We start from the raw sequence: 21,018 nt of genomic DNA on the forward strand, positions 1-21,018 counted from the left end.
GACCTTCTTGTAGGCGGGTCGTTTTATTTTATTTTATTTTATTTTATTTTATTTTTTTTAGAGAGAAGGAGCTTGCGAGCAGTGGGTGGAGGGGCAGAGGGAGAGGGAAGGAGAATCTTAAGCAGGCTTCACACTCAGCACAGAGTCCAACACAGGGCTCGATCTCACAACCCTGAGATCAAGATCTGAGCCAAAACCAAGAGTCGGTCGCTTAACCAGCCGAGCCACCCAAGTGCCCCACAGTCCCTTTTAATACTCAGGAAAACCATTTGAGGTAGGTAGATTTATCATCCTCATTTTACAGATGAGTCTGAGGTTCAAGAGGTTAAGAGACTTGCTCAAAGCACACATCTGTGGAGAGCTGGACTCGAGTGAGATACTCCATGTAGAATGTGCTGGAACCCAGCCCCTGGCACGCAGCGAGCGTCTGTGAGTGTTCGCTGTTATCCTTGTCCGAGTCAGTACTTTGCCAGCATTGCTGCCTCTCAGGGGAGGAGAGGGGCAGTAAGTAACCTTGACCTTCGTCAAACCGAGCCTGGAAACTGCCTCTGAACGTGTCCCGCTTGCCATACGCGGCCCTTGCGTCTCCTTCCCACCCTCTCCTCTGCCTGCCTGCCAGCATTCTGCCCACCTCCAGCCAGACGGAGGTTCCTCAGCAGGGCCGTCCCTTTACCTCCTGGTCTTGGCACAAGCTGTCCCTTCTGCCTGAAAGCCTCTTAAGCCTCTCCACCTCACTTCTCCACCTGCCCAAGACCTACTCATCCTATACACCTGGGGTTACAAACCCGCCTGTCGCAGGAAGCTTTCCCCGACCACCGTGCGAACCTTTCTCACACGGCATATTGTACCTGCCTGTTGACTTAGGTTCCCTCCTCATTACCCTGCGACTTCCTTCTAGGCTTGCTGTTGCATTCCTAGAGGTGAGCAACCTCACAACCAGGTGGAACCCAATTAATGTTTGCTAAACAGATGAATGGCTCCAGAGCAAAAGCCCTAGTAGACGGTGTCAGAGTCAGGGAGACTGTGCGGCCCAAGACACGGAAACACTCAAAGGATCTGCAGGTGACCCTTGGTCCGGGTGATTCCAGTGTTGCCGGAAAGGGATTGGAAATTCACGTTTTTCAGGACCAGGTAAGACAACTGACAAGCCCTGGTCTGCTACACCCTGCCCCAGGTCTAGAAGCTTAGATTCTTCATCGGGGACCACATTCCTTTAGAGTTCAGGAACTACCAAACCTGTAGGAGCCAGCAGGTGGACTGGAGGCTGTTTTCTCTATAAATAAAGGGCCCTGATCCACTGTGTCACCCACAGGGTATCCTCCTCCAGGAAGTCATCTCATCGGTTCATATTCTAATCCGTGAAGGGGAGGGGCTGGGTGTGGGAGCAGAAAGGAAAGAAGAGGAAGTGAAGATCGGGGTAGTGGTTATTAACATTTTCAACGAAAACCGTGCCCTAGTGACTTTTTAACGAGTTCCCTTTTTTTTTTCATTTTCATTTTAAAAGTCACATATGCTGATGGGAACGTAAATTGATAAGGTCACGTCAGAAAAAGTTTGGCAGTTCCTCGGAACGTTGAGGGAGAACCTGTGCTATGATCCAGCTAGTCCTCCCCCACGCTGCACGTCTCACACTTACCGCACATGAGGGTCACGGGGGGATCTTGTTAAAATGCAGATTCTGGGCGTGGAGCAGCTTACACGCAAGAACCACGAAAGCTGTGTAAGAATGTTCCCAGCCACGTTGCTCATAATTACCAAGGTGGAAACCACCCTTTGGCAGCGAAGGTGTAAAATGTGGTAAATTCGTGTGGAGCTTATGCAAGAGTGAAAATCCAGTGCAAGGACACCTGGGTGGCTCAGTCGGTAAAGCCTCTGCCTTCGGCTCAGGTCATGATCCCAGAGTCCTGGGATCGAGCCCTGCATCAGGCTCTTTGCTCAGTGTGGAGCCTGCTTCTCCCTCTGCCCGTCCCCCCAACTCCTACGCACCTGCGTGCACGCTCTCTCTCTGACAGTCTTTAAATAAATAAATAAATAAATAGAAGTTGGACCTTTAAAAAAAAAAAGAAAGAAAAGAAAATCCAGCGCAGCTGCCTGCAACACCACGGCACATCTCACAAACTTAAAGAAGCAATGGAAGGAATATTAGCCATGCAGTTCCAAAAGCCGCAAAACTAAACACCATTATTTAGGTGACAAAACTACTGTTTTTTTTTTTAATTGAAGCATCATTGATGCACAGTGACAAAACTATTTTTAAATAAGAATTACACAAAATTGGAGCTAGTGGAAGAAGGTGGCAGAAGGCAGGAGAAGCTAATGGATGGGAACATGTGAAGAGTTGCTTTGGTACTAAGAATGTTCTAGACCTTAAGTTGTTGGTGGCTGCAAGGGTGTTTGTTTTAGTTCATAAATTGCACATTTGTGTTTTATACACTCCTGTGAGTGTGCCAGATTTTATGATTTAAAATTTTTTAACTTAAGAGATTTTTAACTTAAGAGATTGCCAAAAAGTGTATATCAAGATGTCATTCAGACAACTGTTGTTCTGTCCCCAGGAATAAGTCATGTTACCAGTTCCCCTGTCTCATCTGCACTCACGTGTGTCTGTATGTCTGTGTGTTAAATTTAATAGAGAGATGCTGTTATATATTATGTTTTTACTATGCTATTGTGTGTATGTATGTATGTATGTAAAACACATACACACACAGTAGCATAATTTGTATACTGTTCTGTCCTTTGAATATTTCACTTAACATATCTTGAAGAATATTCCATATCAGTGCACAAGGAAATACATCATTCTCCATTATGGTCATACAGAACGTATTCCATTGTATGACAGAACCATAATTTAGTTAATTATTTTAACTATTGCTTTTTAACTCTTTAACTTTTTAACGGTCAAGCAGTGTGGTAATCCATTCCCTATTTTTTTAAAAAGGAGATAATACTAAGGATCACGTCTTTTTTTTTTTTTTTTTTTAGTTTTTTTAAAATGTCATTTATTTGAGAGAGAGAGCATGAGCAGAGTGGGGAGTGGAGGGGCAGAGGCAGATGGAGAAGCAGGCTCCCCAATGAGCAAGGAGCCCGATGCGAGGCTCGATCCCAGGACCCTGAAGGGATCACGTCTTCTTAAACAGACACGGAACACAGGCTCTCCAATCCTTCCTCCCTCAAGCTACTACCCGGCCACCATCTTGCTTAACACATAGCCAGGGTGTACCCTTCCAGTACCTTTTACTTTCCATTGAAAGCATATATGGATTTGAATAGATGTTTAATTCTATCTGTGTGGAACTTGCTTTTTCTTCAGCGCAGTGTATCTGGAACTCTAGCCATGTGTGTGTTCATAAATCTGGTGACTACTTTTATTTGCTGCCTGGTAGTCCGTGGTATGGCTAAACCTTAGTTTAACCTAGCCAGTCCCCTGTTGTTGGGCAGTTAGGTTATTTCTCAGTGGCTTTTTTTTTTTTTACTATGACAGTGGTGTTGCCACAAACATCCTTGGACACGCTCCCTTGTGTGCACGGGCAGACATTTCTCTGGAGAATAGATGGAAAGCAGAATTGATAGATCACTGGCACTTTATTGCCAAACTGCTCTCTGAAGCGGTGATAAACATTCACGCTCTCACCAGCAATGCATTAGAAGACCAAACTCCCTGTGCTCTTGCTAACGGTAGATGTTACCAGCATTCTTAATTTTTATTGATCTGATAGGGAGAAAAAAGAGAGGAGTTTATGGTTATTTAATATTCATTCCTTCATAACTAGTGAGGCTGAATACCTCTTCACAGGTTGGTTGCCCAGAATCTGCTTTTAACAACATCACCAGATCATTGTTCTGCACATTAAGGTCTGAGAAGCACTGAAATCACAATCCGCTCCTTAACAAGGTCCCCAGGTGATCTGCACTCATGTTAAATTTTGAGACACACTGGAGTCAGAATCTGCATTTAACAAGGTCCCCAAGTGATTCTCATGAGCAGTAAGTGTGAGAAGTGCAGCGTGGGGGAGGAATAGCTGGATCATAACCTATGTGCACCTTTGCTAATATGTGTGCATTTAATCTTCCCTGTTCAGACAAGATAAAAATGGTATTTCAATTTATTTTAACTTGCATTTCTTTCATCATAAGTGAGCTCAGACTTTTTTTTCAACTTTTTATAAGACATATTTTTTTTTCTGGGAACAAACTAGTCACTGATGCTTCTTACTTTGCTTCAAACGTGCCAAAGCTAATCTTCTTAGAACCTTTGCTTGTTACCTCCCTCAGAAATGCTCTCTCTCTGGTTCTTCCCATGGCTGCCTATTACATCAGGTTTTAGCCCAAAGGTCACTTCTAGCCAAACTCAGCTACCCTCCCCCGTACCACCCAGTCACTCTTGGTTCATGCCACCCCATGTCATCTTGATTGTGGCACTCATCCTTATCTGAAATGACCTCATGCACTCATTCATTCATTCATTCATTCATTCTCTGGCTGCCCTGTTGGGTCTTGTTTGTCTTGCATATCACCAGGCAATAGTGTGAGCTCAAAAAATTATCAGTTGAACAAACAAATTCCTGGCAGAGAAAGAAGTCAGATTTGCTCCTGTCTGCCTTTACACCCTCTTTGGGAATCATTTATACCTGGATAAACATTTATTCATTCATTCATTCCTATATCCATAGTGGAGAAAGGTAGTGGAAAGGACAGAAGTCAGATGAGCAATGCCTTTTTCTCTTAAGAAAGCAATTACTTGAGCAGTATTAAATGAGTCCCTTTGAATTTCTCATTTAATATTCATATATTGGGGTGCCTGGGTGGCTCAGTCAATTAAGCATCCAACTCTTGAGTTCTGCTCAGGTCATGAGCTCAGGGTTGTGAGATCGAGCCCCATGTCGGGCTCTGCACTGAGCGTGGAGCCTGCCTAAGATTCTTGCTCTCCCTCGCCCCTCCCCAACCCCCCCACCTCATGCTCTCTCTCTAAAAAAATAATACACATATATTGAAACTGGTATGAAAGCATAGAAAATCTGCAACTCAGAAGGGTTGGGTGAAGTCAACACAGGTTTGTTTGCTTCCAATTTATTTCCATGGACAACAATATCTGTGCCTAGTTAATTGGAACCACCAATTCTGGATTAGTGTGAGCTATTATTATACATGATAACTATTATAGTAAACTAATACATTTACTCTGTTATTATAGTCATGGTTAACACGTAGGGAGTACGGCTCACCACTAGACATTGTACTTTGTCCTTTGCATAGAGAAATCTATTCATCCCTGTAACCGCCCTAGTTATATTAGCATTGCCATTTTATTGATGAGAAAACTGGAGTGCACAGCACTTTCCCAAGGCCACACTGTCACAAAGCCAGGATTCCAACTCACATTGGCTCTAGAGTAATGTTATTTACATTTTACTGCTTCTCAATCTTTATAATGCTTTATAAAGAGATCTAGAGGGATGAGGAGAATCTTGTATAATTTAGAGGTGCACTGTTTATCTCTTGGCAAAAGACTTAAGTTATCAAAATCACAGAGATTTTCCATTTTTCCTTTAAAAAGTGACAAGCATTGAAAATTTGACTTTCTCTTGAAGGGGACTACCTAGCAATCATTAAAAAAAAAAAAATCAGGATGAAGATGATATATAAAGAATGAGAAAGTAACTCATTTCTAGAGAAACATCCTGTGGTGAAAATATTTTGAAATGCATGTTTGGCCACGGTTTCCGTGTTCTGTGATTGTGTTGCTGAAGGACGATGAAAAGGCGTCACCTCATTCTGCGTGTTTAAACTTAGCAACAGAATTTTCTGATCTGTTTAAACATTGTCCAAACGGTGGGTTTGAAATCCATCTGTTAAAGATGTAGTGATGCGCCCTCTTCAGTTTAATTGGCAAAAGCCCCAAGTTGATTATCAGGGAAGATGAAAATTTACAAGCTGGATTTCAAAAAACAGTCAACTTGTATAATTGGTGAATGGGATTGGAGGAGAATTGTGATGTATCATAGCCAATGAATGATACCCTGCTTTCACTTAGATCTCTAATCTATGAGTTATAAATGTAATTTTTTTTTAAGTAAGCTCTATGCCTAATGTGGGGCTTGAACTCACAGCCCCTAGATCAAGAGGCGCATGCTCTACCGACTGAGCCAGCCAGGCGCCCCTATATTTTTTTTTCAATTTTTCAGTTACGACCCTTGAAGTCAAGCCATTAAAACCAAACATGGTAATGAATTTAATTTACAGCCATAACTTTGAATAGATGTATTAAAGAGTATTACAACAATGCCTCCAAAAAATGAAACAAATTTAATCAGTTGCTGTCCTTTTGTGAAAAATAAATTTTGCTTTGTTTTTTGTTGAAACTGTACATGCAGGGAAAATGCAAATCAAGACCATAGTGAAATATCATTATATATTAATTCGACATCTGATAATACTGGGTATAGGAAAGGATGTGGCTCCACAGTATTTCTTACTTTGCTGGCGGAAATGTAAATTGGTGCCACCATTTTGGCATAATCTCTTAAACAGTCACCTACAATCCAAAAATGTGTACATTCACTTAACCTCTGACACTTTTTAGAAGGATCATAGATCATACCCACACAATTCAGAAAGACGATACAACCCAAGTGCCCAACAAGAGGGCAGATGTATAAACTGTGCTATTTTCACACCATAGAATATTACACATCAGTCAGAAGAACGACAGTGACAGCAATTTGGATGATTTTAGCAATATAATAAATGAAGGGGGATTCCTAGAAAATTACATACCCTTTTTAAGTTCTTTAAAAATTAAAATTGTGTTTTTTAAGATTACATGTAGATGCAAAAGAGCTTGCTGAAAAGATAAAGCAAAGGAATGAAATATGTGGGGTTTAGGTTGATGGCTGTATCAGAGAGATGTAGGTTATGGTTATGCTCCCGGTTTTGAGTGGTGGGTTCCCTGGTATTTATTATATCCTAAGAAGCCTGGGAACAAACAAGCAGCCAAACAAACATAAGCCAGCAATGGATCAGTAATGACCAGGTGTCATGTACCAAGGATTAATCCAATTGTGTGCACCTGAGCTGACAAAATGCTATCTAAATATTAAATATATAAACACCTGTACACACCTCAGGCAATCTAAAGGGGTATCAGATATCTCCCATCCTTCTGGCTGGGTTTGCTTCCCCAGAGGCAACCACTGTCCCCGCCCGCTTATCCAGTATCCTCCTGAGACTTTCCAGGAGACGCGATAAACATAAGCACAGACATAGGTTTTCAAATGGCTTTCTGTATATATGTAGCTACATGCACATCCTGGAGAAAAGTTTAAAAGTTGTTTTAAAAAAAAAAAAAAAAAGTGCTCTAAGATTTAACCTTGGATCGCTTGGCTGGCTCAGTGGGGAGAGCCTGCGACTCTTGATCTCCGGGCGGTGAGTTCAAGCCCCACGTTGGGGGGTAGGAATTACTTTTCTAAAAAGTCGTAAGTAAATATATAAATAAATTAACCTTGAGTGACATCACCTGGCATTACACAACCATCCCTAAAATCCATTCACCATGTGAAAATCAGCGGGAAGTTGGAGAAAAACAACTCAAGTTTTTGAGAAATGTAAAACTCGTCTTCTTGCAGGCCCTGCCCTAGGATTTGCTAACGGTAACCCCACAGAAGGCGAGTTAGAGGCGGCTGCTGAACCCCAAGGGGCGGCCCAAGCCACAGCGCCAACTGTCAGCAGGGCGCTGTTAAATACACGGACTCCCAGGCCTCTGCCCCCACGGATTTAGAGCCGAACCTGGGTCTTTTCTAGCAAGGGCCCCCACGTGATTCGCAGGTTTGGGCAAGCTTTGGGCATAGCCCCGCCTTAAGCAACTCCCCAATTTGTAGAAAGTAAACACCTGAGGGATGTAGGTGGCTTCCTTGCTCCCTGTTGGATGTCGTTCACCTGGTGCAAGGAGGGGCTTCCCCCCCCCCGGGTCTCATCAAGGTTCCAGCCAGTCTGAGCATGAAAGCCAATTAGCTCAACCCCCCCCCCGACCACGCCCCAGTCACCTGCTGGGCGGGCCCACGCCCCTGTTGGCCCGGAGGCTTCCCGCGCGTGTGGTCTTAGACCTGGAGCGCCCGAGTCACCGCGCGAGGGATGGGGTGGGGCTTGGGGGCGCCGTATAGAAATACAGATTACTGGGCCCTGCCGCCTGAAGCCAAAACTTTCGGAATCTGCATTTTTAATGGGCTCCTCAGTAGAGTGGTTCATCTGCAGTTGGAGACTCTCTGGGCTCATTTAAATTTTAAATGCGAAGATGCTGGAGGTCGTGCTTCTCAACCTTGGCTGCACATCAGAATAACCTGGGGAGCTGAAAAAAAAAAAAAAAACCAATGCCGAGGTTTCCGCCCAGACTAATTAAGTCAGAATCTAAAAACACGGCCTGTGCGGCCGCAGCGGCATCACCTGGGAGCTCGTTAGAAATACCGAAGCTCAGGCCCCACCCCAGACCCACTGAGTCAGAATCTGCATTTTAACGAGATCCCCAGTGATTCGAGCGCACATGAAAGTTGGAGGAGAGCTGTGCTTCTGAAATTTTAATGGGCAAACGAATCACCTGGGGATCTCGTTAAAATGCAGACACGGTTTCTCAAACTTGAATGTGCATGCGAATCACCTGGGGAGCTTGTTAAAATGCAGATTCTGATTCGGCGGGTCTGGGGTGGAGCCCGAGAGTCTGCATTTCTAACGAGCTCTCAGGTGGTGTGGGCTGCAGGGGCGCGGACTGTGCTTCCCCCCGACCCCCGAGGTCTTGGCTCCGGGCCAATCAGCCGTCAGGGTTCTTGATAAATCGTCCTGCTCGGCTGAGGAGCAGGATTGCTAGGACATGCGCGCTCCAGCCGGGGAAGCGGGGGGGTAATTTCCGAACTCCGGGAAGCGGTTGTGGGAGGCAGGCCACTCGCCGCGACTCGCCGGGGGCCGCGCTCCTCTCGCCATGTCGCGGCGCAAGCAGGCCAAGCCTCAGCACCTCAACTCCAAGGAGCCGCCGCCCGCGCGCCGCGAGTTCGCCGAGGCTGGCCCGGGGACGGCGGGGGGTCCGGGTGAGTAGCGCTGCGGACGCCCCGTCTGGGGGCTGCCGGCAGTTTCTCGGACTGTCCCGGGACCCGCGCGGGTGCGGGGCTCCGGGCGTGGAAGGGCGGGGTGAAGCCTCCAACGCGAGGGCTGGGGCTGGGACCTCGGCGCCCCGGCCCTACGCCTTTGTAAGTTACACCTCCTTGTAAATTCCCTCTCTGCCGGTAAACTATGCGGCTGCCCCAAGCGCTAGTAAATCGCGGTTCCTCTCCCAAACATGCTGGGAAGATGCTCCGAGACCCCTTCGGAGGGCCCTCTTCGGGGCGCGCCGGCACCCGGGTCCCCGACCTCCTTGGTGCTGGCCTGGGGTGGCGCGCCTGGAGGGTGGGCCTTCTGAGAGACCCGCGTCTGGGACTAGGGGGGATGTCTGAGTTTCCGCCTGGCTCTGGAGCTAGGTGATGGCGAGGGCAACGGCGATGAACAAGCGGACAGGATTCCAGTCCTTCTCCAGTTTATGGCTGAGTGGGGTCGAGAAAGACGGCCCTCGAGACAGAATGGGGAGGCGTAAGGTGCGTTAGGGGTGAGCGGCGGAAGCAGACCTCACGAAGCTGGGAAGGGAGAGATGTGAGGGGGAGGGGGCATTTCAAATGCGTTGTCCAGGGAGGGCCTCGCGGAGGTGGGTATCATCGAGTAAAAACCCGAAGGTTGTGAGAGGCTTGGAGATGCCTGGGGGGAGAGCATTCTATGCAGAAGGAACAGCAAGTGGAGAGGCCGGGGACGTCAGTAAGGCTGCAGCATTGGGGGGCGGAGGGGACGCACATGAGGTCGGACAGATGATGGGTGCCCTAGGGACTCCAGTAAGGACTTTGCCTTTTACTTTAGGACCCTTTTACTTTAAATGAGGCTTTGGAGGGAAGGGTGTGTCGAGCAAACCTCTGCCACGGTCGGACTTTGCGGGCTGACTTGGCCGCCACGTGGCTGGTGGAGGGGGTCCGGGTGACGCGCAGAGGCCCCGGACTACCCTAAGTCCTCAGGGCAGTATTTCTCACTCTGTGGTCAGTGGAGCCTCCGTTTCTGACGAGCCTGCAGGTGGGCAGCTTTGCTAACTCGCTAAATTCCTCAGTCTACCCTTAGGCACCGCCCCCATTGGAATCTCTGGGGCGAGGTGGGGTTGGGGAATCTGCATCTCTAAGGCGCTTCCCTTCTGATTATCTTGCCCTCAGATTGAGATAACCTAAATTCCCACTCGATCTCCTCTCCACCCCCCTCCCACTCCACCCCCGCAGTTAACTGATAACCTCCTAGTTCCGAGTGAACTTTTTTCTCCTTCTCCCCTGCGTTCCTTCGGCCCAGAAAGGGAGCTGGGGGATCTCGGGTCTCTCTGCGAATAAGCCTCAGACTTCCAGCACTGCCAGGTCGGTCTGCTGGGCTTTGATGACCACCCGCCCAAGGAGGATAGTGGAGGGGAGAAGTGTAACGAAGCTACTTTGGAAATAATAGTACCTAAAACTAAAATTGGGCTGGATGGAACTACCTTTTAACCGAAAGACCATAACTACCTTTGTGCCCAAAGACTATAATGGACACAGGTTGCAACGAGAGGGTCTCCCTGGGGGGGGGGGCACCGCAGGGCCCCTGCTGATCCTCCATAAAGGAGGAACTGGAGAGTGTTATTGGGGGTGTTGAATCTTGGGGGGAAGCAATTATAAAAGACAATAACCTGAATGACCCCTGGCTGTTGCGTGGGGGCCCTGGGCTCCTTTTGTTCTTGCATAGCTGCTGTGAAGATGCCTCCTTTGGAGACGCCCTCTGTTTAGAAGGCTTAGGGTGTTCTGCATTGTGAGGTACTCGGGGTGCCCCCTGTGGGAGCAGGGCACAATCAGAATTAAGTGCCAGCCACTCTGTAGAGAAAAAGCAACCTTCCAACTGATGTGGTTTTTCCTCCTGCATTTTGGGTCTGTCCAGCTGAATAAAGGCCCACCTTCTTTTTGAGGTTTGTTTAGGCTTCCCCCATCCCACAGTTAGCAGGGGTGGGCCACTATTAATTTGCAAATGGCTTTGCAACTCAAATAGGTTTTGGAAGAAATAAAATGGAGCCGGTCAATTGGTAGACTTCAGTCATGACCAGTTTATAAAAAAAAAAAAAAAAAACCTGAGGGTAACCTTATAAAAGGAACAGTGGTTTTCATAGGGTTAAAATGCCCACTGTACTAAATTGGGTTCTATCATGTGGCTCACCCCCACTTTCAGACTAGAAGGGTCTCTGTCCCAGCTGTACCATTTTCAGGAGAGAGTGGGCTTCCAGACTGGCTTGGTTTCCTGGATGTTTAAGGAAGTCTCCTTGGGAGGCCCTTCATGCCACTCCACATTCTACCTGGGTGACCCTTCCTAGTATTAGATCTGTTTTAAGACTGAGAGCGAGAGAGTGGGGGGGGGGGCAGGCAGAGGGAGAGGAAGAAGCAGATTCCCCCGAGGAGGGAGATCATGACCTGAGCTGAAGGCAAATGCTTAACCAACTGAGCCACCCAGGTGCCCCTGGATAGCCTCTTTTTTTTTTTTTTTTTTTTGGCTTTAACACAGCAATTTCTTCTGCCTGTTTCCAAGTTTTCATGGCACAATGCATTTCCCTCCCTTGCAGAATCTGGTGGCTCACGTGTACCCATCAATGAACAAAATCAATGTTTCTATAGTGTTATGTACTAGGTCCTCTTACATATACTAAAGGATTTAATCTTCACCTAAACCTAGGAGAGAAGAGCCATGATCCCCATTTTAGATGTAGAAATTGAGGAACAGGGAAGTTGAGTAACTTCTCCGGGGTCACACAGCTAATAAATGATAGAACTGAAATTTGAAACTTAGCCCTGGCTTTCCAGTCAGCTCCCCAAACCACTGTGCCTTACAACCTCTCACTTAGATTTCACTCTTCAATCTTTCTTGGTTTCTCTGGGATTAAAAGTCCTTAAGAGTTTGATGGTTTTCTTTAATACGAATTGCTAAGTAGTGCAGGGTTTTGGGTTTTCCTCTGAGGAGCATAATGATGGGCTTCATTCAGATCTGGCCAGTGGGGGTTCTGATCAGCTGAACACTTCTAGCCCTGCAACCTTCATCTCTGAACCAGTTTCCCTTCTCACAGAGAAGGTTTCAAAAGTGTGGTTGCCAGATCATCATCATCTGGAACTTGTTAGAAATGAAAAATGACCAGCTCTACCCCAGATCCACTGAATCAGAATTTCTAAAGGTGGAGCCCAAGCCACCTGAGCCTTAAGCCCTCCAGGTAATGCTGATGCACCTGTTTGAGAAGCAGTGTCTCAGTGGTGGGCTACTCCTATTTTTAATGTGCACAGGAATCACCTGGGGAATCTTGTTAAAGTGCAGATTGATTCTGTCGGCTGGGACCTGAGGTTCTGCATTTCTAACAAGCTTCCATGTTATGCTGATGTTAGAGCTCTGGGGATCACCCTTCAAGTAGCAAGGGCTTGGAGTATATGATGGAATCGCTGGACAGGGCTTCAAAAGTGCAGGTTCCTGGGATTTACCCGTAACCACCCTCACCCCAGGTTATCTGGGGTGAGCCCTGGGAAGCTACATTTAAAACCCACAATTCATGTGACTCAGATACAGGTGTGGGGGCTCTCCTGTACGTTGTAGGATGTTTAGCAACATCCCTGGCCTCTACCCGCTAGATGCCACAGTCCCCTATGTGTGTGCACATATGACCATCAAAAATATCCCCAAGCATTCCCAGATAACCCCTGGGGGCAAAATTACCCTTAGTGGAGAGCCACAAGATTTGGTCACTTGTTCAGACCCTGTTAAGGGGCTTTGAGCACCACCACTATTCAGGTGGGACCTCTGCAATCCTTTATTCCTGAATTGTGTTTACAAGCACAGGCTGGGTGATGTACTGAGAATTTACATTGTTCTCTTAACCCTGCAGAGCTCTGCGGCAGGTCCATGATCCTTTTTCAAAGGAGTAAACTGAGGCTCAGAAAGGTTAAGTTTCAGTTAGCAAGTAGCTAAGCAAGCCCTGTGCCTAAGAGCTAAAGCCCACACCAATGTGTTCATTAGCTTCTCATGGTAAGAGGTTTACCCTGACAAACCTCTCACTGAAAACGGAATCCACCTTCTCTACCTGGAGCGAAAACAGTCCCAGCCTTTGGCCCATAATTTATCAGTATCTTTTTAAGACTTCAGGCATTGGCAGCACCTCTTTATTCCTTGGATTTAAATCTGTTTGGAGGGAAATCACTTTATAATCTTTTGGGAACGCTTGGGTTTTGTTACAGAAATGTTTAAACCTCCACATTAGATTGGACCACATGAAACTATCTGACCATTTTGGCCCACAAAAACATCAGTTTCACATGGTTCTACCCTAATAACAGAACATGATGCCATGAACTCCCATGTACCTGGAGCTGGGCTTCGACAATTAATGACACAGGGCCAGGCTTGTTTCTTCTGTCCAGCTATTCCCCTGCCCTGAAGTATTTCGAAGCATCCGATATCTATACAACTTGTAAATATCCATCCCTAAATTATGAGAATGCGCTTTAAAAACTCTTAATTTCATCTTCACACCCCAAAAAAAAAAACATTTTAGTGTTCATGCTTGTCATGGTCTTAAATGGCTTACGATATGTTTAAATCGGGATCCAAGTAACCACCTGATACCACAAGTCGTATCTTTGAGTCTGGTTTTTTCCCCTTCATCTTTAAGTGATTTGCTGAAACAGTGGCATTTTGTCCAGGAGACCAGTGGTGCTTGAAGTGTGGTCTGTGATCTACTGAATGGAGACCAAACAAATTCAGAAGTCGAGTAAGCTTTGAAAAATAGCTTGACATTGCTGGACCAGCCTTCTTTCATCTCTAATGTTGGGTCTTTTTTTTTTGTATTTCATTTGTAATTTGCATTATATTTTATAAAAATAGCAGCCTGTGATGGATCGGAAAATCTTTTACAAACTAAGTTTTCAGTAGGTCATTTGAGAAGCCCCCGTTACAAAGTTTTGCAGCCTGGGTCTTGCCAGTTGAGTCTGTCCTGTTTCCACGTCCCTTGTCCCCTGTATTTTCTGGAAGTTGGTAGTTCAAGAAAGGACTTCTGTAAGGCCAAAGTGTACGTGGCTTGCCATTTTTAATGTTTTTGTTTTGTTTCTTGTGGTTTTTTTGTTTTGGGAGAGGTGATGAAGGGAGGTAAAACAATCCTGCTTATATTGTAAGACTTACCATGGTGGTGGTTTTCGAGAAATTAACACTTCTTTTTGTCTCCATTTCAGCTTCAGAATTAGAAGATAATGTTCCCAAACCAACGTGTCCCTCCACGGACAGCAGTGATGCCCAGAAAGCCCCTGCCTTGGCGCTTCCCTCAGCGTCCAAGGAACAAACGGTGACGCTTGGAGAAAGGACCTTCAACTGTTGCTATCCAGGTGAAACATGAACTTGAACGCGCGGAGCCCCGTCTCTGTACCGGGCGCTGGCGGGCAAGCTCTGCCTGTTTCACCTGCTGAGCCCTGGCCCCGCTCCGCGCAGTCACCGCGCAGGCGCATTCCGTGCGTTCTAAGCATCCTGTGGCGTCCGAGCTCGGCCGGGCTGCCCACAACTTCAGGTTTATAGGAGCTTCCTTTTTGAGGCGCTATTTTAAGAAAAGCTGGATTTTTTTCTTCTAGGTTGCCACTTCAAAACTGTTCATGGCATGAAAGATTTGGACCGCCATCTGAGAATCCACACGGGTAGGTGTCCGTTTGTTTGTGCGAAACTTTAATGTTGAAAAGAAGGAAATGGATAAGAATTTAAGTGCTGACACGTAGTGGTGGGCAGGACAGAAATGGTCTCTGCCTCATGAAATGGTCTGGTGCGGTGGGCTGGGACCTAAAAAGTCATGGGGGGGGGGGCTGTCCTGGGAGAACCGGTCGTAGATGGGATCAAGGCTATTTCTGAAAGGCTTTCTGAAGAAGATTCTTGCCTTAAACTATAAAAGGTGGCTAAGTAACCAGACAAGACCAGGAACATTCCAGCAGAGGGGACAGCAGGTGCAAAGGCTTGGAAGAGGTGAGCTAGTTGGAGAGGTTGGTGAGGACGGGCTACAAAGAGGCCTTGTGGCCCTAGTAAACCTCAGAAAGGTCGTGGCCGTCTGGGTGGCTCCGTCGGTTAAGCGTCTGCCTTGACTCAGGTCATGATCCCAGGGTCCTGGGATCAAGCTCCGGGTTGGGGTCCCTGCCCAATGGGGAGTCTGCTTCTCCCTCTCCCTTAGCACCCTACCCCCATTTGAGCATGCTCGCTCTCTCGCTCCTCCACCTCATGCACACATGCTCTTCCTCTCTAAAATAAAATCTGTAAAAAAAAAAATAGGGGGCACCTGGGTGGCTCAGTCGGTTAAGCATCTGCCTTCAGCTCAGGTCATGATCCCAGGGTCCTGGGATCGAGCCCCACATCAGGCTCTCTGCTCAGCGGGAGCCGGCTTCCCCCTCTTCCTGCAGCTCCCCCTGCTTGTGCTCTCTGTCAAATAAAATCTTAAAAAAAAATAAAATAAGATATTGGTCTGTTGGCTTTTACAGAAACCAAACCAAGTGGCTTAAACATAATCAAGTTTCAAATACAACTAAAGGAGTACTCCACAGCTGGTTGAATGGCTCTGTCATCCTTAACCTATAGCTTCATCTCCAGGTACAAGGCAACTGCTCTGTTAACTAGTGGCAAGCAGAAGCGGGGGAGGGGCTCACAGCATCCCTCCCTTGGGCCATGCCCTGCCCCACCCCCCAGCAACATCCCTGGTGACTGGTGGGATATGACCCACCTCGGGCATCAAGGGGGGCTGGGAAGTGGTTTCCAGAAACCACTAAACTCGGGAGCTCCAATAGGAGGCCCACTTTCTGGGCAATTAGTAGTCTCAGCTAGAAATGGGTATCATGCTGTGCAAATAAGAGAATGAAGGGTCCTTTTTGCCAGGAAAGGGTAGGTCATGAAAGGCCTATTAGTGAAGGGAATGTTGATCCTCCTTGAAAGACCGGGCTGCCAGGATGAGGTCAGCAGGAGCATGCAGATTGCAGAAGCCATCTGAACAAAGGAGACCCCACCAACAGGACTGGCTAAGGCAACTTCAAAGCCGGTTGGTCGCTCCGCACGGTTGGTTGCTCACAGCTGGGGCAGTGCTACTGCCACCTAGTGGGTGGGGCCAGAAGTGCCCCCAAATTCCTAGGACCACAGGTCAGGCCCTGCGACAAAAAATTCCCAGACCCCCAAATGTGAATAGTGCCAAGGTAGACCTAGAAAGATAGTCGGGGGTGGATTAATAATGTTTTATTGGAATAATACAGAGCATGATGGGGATACAGAAAGTAGGCAAGGCCCTGTCCGTGGTGGGGTTCAGACAGACTCCTTGATAACAGAAGCGGGGGCAAGATAGATGGCTTCTCTAGCAGATTCATAGGCTATTTCTGTGTTCAAAGCAAATGCTCTAGTTCTCTGAATATCTTAACTGGTGAAAAAGAGAGGAGTCTGGGGGACTTACAGCATCTCTCCGGGCATGACCCAGAAGTAGGATCCCTTGTGATTAATAGTGAGACCCAACTAATGGTGGCTTAAAACCAAGCTATTTCTGTCTTACGACAGTCCAAGTTAGGTATGGTAGACAGCCCCATGGTTTCGGGGACTTGGGCTCTTAGGTTGTTGCTTTAACATCCCGAGTGTGTAGCCCATGTTGGCATGGTCTGAGCTGGCTGACACCCCCCCACACACACACACCCCCATTTAAGGTATATATTAGAAGTTACCTGTCACTTGGGTTCATTCCTGTTGGGCCAGAACGTAGTCACATGGGTCACTCCAGGCTGTGGAAATGAAGGCTGGGAGAAAAGTCTTGACTCTGGCCACGTGCCCAGCTTATAGAGAAAAGTTCTACTTATAAGAAAACGGGGGCGCCTGGGTGGCTCAGTCGTTAAGCGTCTGCCTTCGGCTCAGGTCGTGATCCCAGGGTCCTGGGATCGAGTCCCACATCGGGCTCCCTGCTCGGCGGGAAGCCTGCTTCTCCCTCTCCCACTCCCCCTGCTTGTGTTCCTGCTCTCGCTGTCTCTCTCTCTGTCAAATAAATAAATAAAATCTTTAAAAAAAAAAAAAAAAAGAAAGAAAAAGAAAACGGACGTGTGGGCTGAAGGGCGTCCCTGACCAAGCTGTGAGAGGCGGGGAGGGTGCTATGTGCAGGTGATCTTTTAAGGCTTAGGCTGGACCTTTGCCTAATGGATTCAACAGTGGTTCTCAAAACACTGTTGTGATCTTTTTACATCTAAGAATTGAAGCTTTCCCCCACCCCAAGTTTGTGTTTTTATAGTTACTGCACTAAAAATTAAAACCAAACTTTAAAATATTTATCCACTTAAAAGTAAGCCAGGGTGGCCGGCTGGCTTGGGTGGTAGAGCGTGCAACTCTTAATCTCAGGATTGTGAGTTTGAGCCCCACACTGGGTGGAGAGATTACTTAAAAAAAAAAAAAAAAAAACAAAACCTGTAAGCTCCTTATACTGACACTTGTATGAGAAATAATTTTTCCCCCAAAAATGTGACCAGTGGTATTATCTATACCTTCGTAAATCCCAAGTCAGCTGGATTCTCGCACCTGCATGTAGTCCGTTGCCATGTTTTGAAGTATCTGAAGAAAATCTGGTGCCTCATATGTGGTTGGAAATGGAATATTTTGTTGATAGCCTTTTCTGATAATCTTTAATATTCTACCAAAACACATCAGAGGGAAGTTTCTTTAACTGTTTTAAATTTAGAGAAAGAGTGTGCAAGTGGGGGGAGGGGCAGAGGGAGAGAATCTTCAAGCAGACTCCCCACTGAGCGCAGAGCCGGATGCAGGACTCCTTCCCATGACCCATGAAAGAACAACCTGAGCTGAAACCAAGAATCGGATGCTTCACAAACTGAGCCACCCAGGTGCCCTAAGGGTTTCTTAAGGATCAGTTGCTGTATAGAACCTGGAGCCGTACCCGTAAACTTCTCAAACTGATAAAATCCATTGTTCTATTTACTTTTTGAATGTCTCTTATTTATGCTTGATTTTTTTTTTTTTTTTTTTACACCTATCCTGCATTGGCCACTTGGAAAATACTGGTTTATCAACTTTCATAATCCTTCCAAACGTTGACCCATTTTATAATAGAAAAAAATCACTTGTTAATATTCCCAATCTCATCAGAAAAATCTAAGAACCAGGAAGCTGCATGCCCAGGGTAGGGGATAGATGTTCCGAAATCCTAACTTTGAGTTTAGAGCTGGGATGTTACCACTGCAGCATTGTTGATAATCTTTCTTGAAATGACAGGCTCATGTAGTTCATTCTGAAGAACATATTCGTCAAATCCCAAATTTGAAAAAACCACAGTGGGTCTCTTCTTTCGAGTGAAACTGACGTCTGCACCTCACAATGCAGCCCCCTCCTACCCCCCAGCAAGAGCCTGTTCTCAAGACCGTGTACTTTGCATACTTCCCATTTCATTACACGGTGTTTAAAAAGTTGTCAGCAAGGAGAGATTTAATATAATCGGTTTTGCTGCTGGGAAGGCTATTCCTAAGTGAAACTGGCACTGGGTTCCCTGGGAGGGCACGGCTGGGAGGAATCACCTTCTGGGGGGGGGGGGTGGCTGGCAATCCGTGCTCAGGCACCTGCAGTTCTGCCCAGGTGCTCCCACAGCAGAGTGAATGTCAACCATGAAAAAGGAAAAGTCCCATCTTCGTAGTAGGATGAAGATACTTCTGGCTGCAGACTCGACCGGAAGAGACTCGGGGACCCCCAGGCACTGCACTCTGAGAACCGCGGAGGTGGAGTTTGATAGGACAGGCTAATGCAGGGGAGGGAGGCGCGGCGGACACAGCGGCTCAGAGAAGGGCCTCTGTGCCGGGAATGGGGGCTTGCTGAGGCTTATCCGGGGGAGAGAGAACTAGAAAGCTGGGTGTGCTCACATTAGAGACCTCCTGGAGAACAAGGCCTTGATTTTGGGGTGGTTTTTTATTCATTGTAAAGTTACATTTCCTCTTTATACCCCAAATGCCAGTTTATCCTGGATAAAAATTTTTAATCAGAAATAATAGTTGAGTTGTAAATGTTTTAAGATGCTCATGCAGCATTTAGCTTAGTAAAGGAGACTGACTTACAATATTTCTGTTTTTTATCCTATTTCTTCTTTTAGTACTGGAATCAGGGTTAATTGGTCATGAAATGAGTGGGGGCATTTTTTCTTTCCCTGTGCTATAGACAGTGGAAACACTGTTCCTGGAAGACTTGATAGAACACGCCCACAATGCTCTCCGCTTCTGACTTTCTCAGTGGATGGAGAGAGTGTAGATTAGGTTGTGAGGACAGTGTCCATCTCCAGGACAAATGAAGACCGCTCAGTCCCTCCCAGTGTCCCCCAGAGTCGGTCACCCCTCTGCGCCTTGTGCTGTCTTCTGTCTGGGAACCGGCCCGTGGAGTGGCCTGGCCTCTTTCTGGAACATGCCAGATAAAGGCAGTCTTGACCTTTTTTTTTTTTTTTTCTGCCATGGACACTTGGCAATTTTGTGAAGCTTATGGACCCTTCCCAGAAGGTTTTTAAATTAAATTTCAGTATTTTTGTACATGTTCGATCAGTGTTAAACGTGTGGTATTTTAATACATAGCCCCCCCCTTAAGTGTGGTAAAGACCAGGTGTGTCAGCCTCAGCTGGGAGCTTGTTAGAAACCCCAAATCTCCGCACCAACCCGGGCACGCTGACACAAACTACATTTTACTCTGTAAGTTTAACTTGAGAAATGGGAAATGTTGGTTAAAGGGTACCAACTTCCAGTTCTAAGATGGAGTTCTAGGAAGCTAATGAACAGCGTGGCGACTGTTCAGTTAGCAACTCTTAATAGAGTAGACTTTAAATGGTCTCACCACAAAGAAACGGTAATTTTCTGAGGTGAAGGTGTTAACCTTAGGGTGGTAATCCTTTTTCAATATACACTTGTATCAAATCCTCACACTGTACACCTTAATGTCACGTCAATTACATCCCAAAGCTTGGGGGGAAACCCATTTTAATGAGCCCCTCCTCAGCCCCCAGATGATGAGTATGTGCAGGAACACTAAGAAAACCTTGAGTTTGTTAGCAGACCAGCTACCAGATCCTCATCTTAATTGTGAAGTAGTGATGAGCATAAATAATCCTTCAGAAGTGCAGCAAGTGTAATATGGTATGAGCATGGCTCCTGTCTATTGACCAGGGTCTCTGGTACCATTATTGGGTTTGTTGATTGCATAATGGGTAGAAATGCTAAATTCCAGTTACAGGTAGTAGAAATAAAAATGTAGCAGTTTCTCATACAAGGTCTTGGACCTCCTAAATCTTATCCACAAGCCCTGTTTTAACCCCCTGATCTGGCGGAGGCTGGTGCTTGGGTGGCTCAGTCGGTTAAGCATCTGCCTTTGGCTCAGGTCATGATCGTAGGGTTCTGGGATCGGGCCAGCATCAGGGATCCTGCTCACCCAGGAGCCTGCTTCTCCCTCTGCCCTTCTCCCCCACCCCCACCACCCCCATGCTCACGCAGTCTCAAAATCTTTTATAAAAAAAAGGGTGGGTGTACCTGGGTGGTTCAACTGGTTAAGTGTCTGCCTTGGGCTCAGGTCATGATCCTAGGATCCTGAGATCAAACCCCACATCGGGCTCCCTGCTCAGTGGGGAGCCTGCTTCTCCCTCTCCTGCCTGCCACTCCCCCTGCTTTTGTACCCACACACTCTGTCAAATAAAAATAAATCTTTAAAACAAAACAAACAAACAAACAAACCCTGATCTGTAACGTTACAGGTCATCTGAGTAAGAGAAACATGTGGTGAACCACCCTGGCTCTTAAAAGCATTTGCCTGAGAGTGATCCCTCCGTTTCGATCCTATCTCTTTGGGCAGAACGAGTCACAGTCCCAAGCCTGTGATCACGAACTAGGAGGCAGAATTCTCCTG

The 21,018-nt window shown here is 46.7% G+C and overlaps 1 protein-coding gene across 1 annotated transcript in view; it reads left to right on the top strand.

Annotated features, from left to right (window-relative positions):
* The window catches only part of ZFP64 (ZFP64 zinc finger protein), a 77,981-nt gene that overhangs the window by 50,867 nt on the left and 6,096 nt on the right, over positions 1-21,018 (top strand). Inside the window, exons 6-7 of the mRNA XM_032387705.1 lie at positions 14,328-14,477; positions 14,718-14,780. Coding sequence (XP_032243596.1) covers positions 14,328-14,477; positions 14,718-14,780 — 213 coding nt within the window. The remainder of the gene's footprint in view (positions 1-14,327; positions 14,478-14,717; positions 14,781-21,018) is intronic.

The sequence above is a fragment of the Phoca vitulina genome, unplaced genomic scaffold, assembly GCF_004348235.1.
Source record: "Phoca vitulina isolate PV1807 unplaced genomic scaffold, GSC_HSeal_1.0 scaffold50, whole genome shotgun sequence".
NCBI classification, from domain to species: Eukaryota; Metazoa; Chordata; class Mammalia; order Carnivora; family Phocidae; genus Phoca; species Phoca vitulina.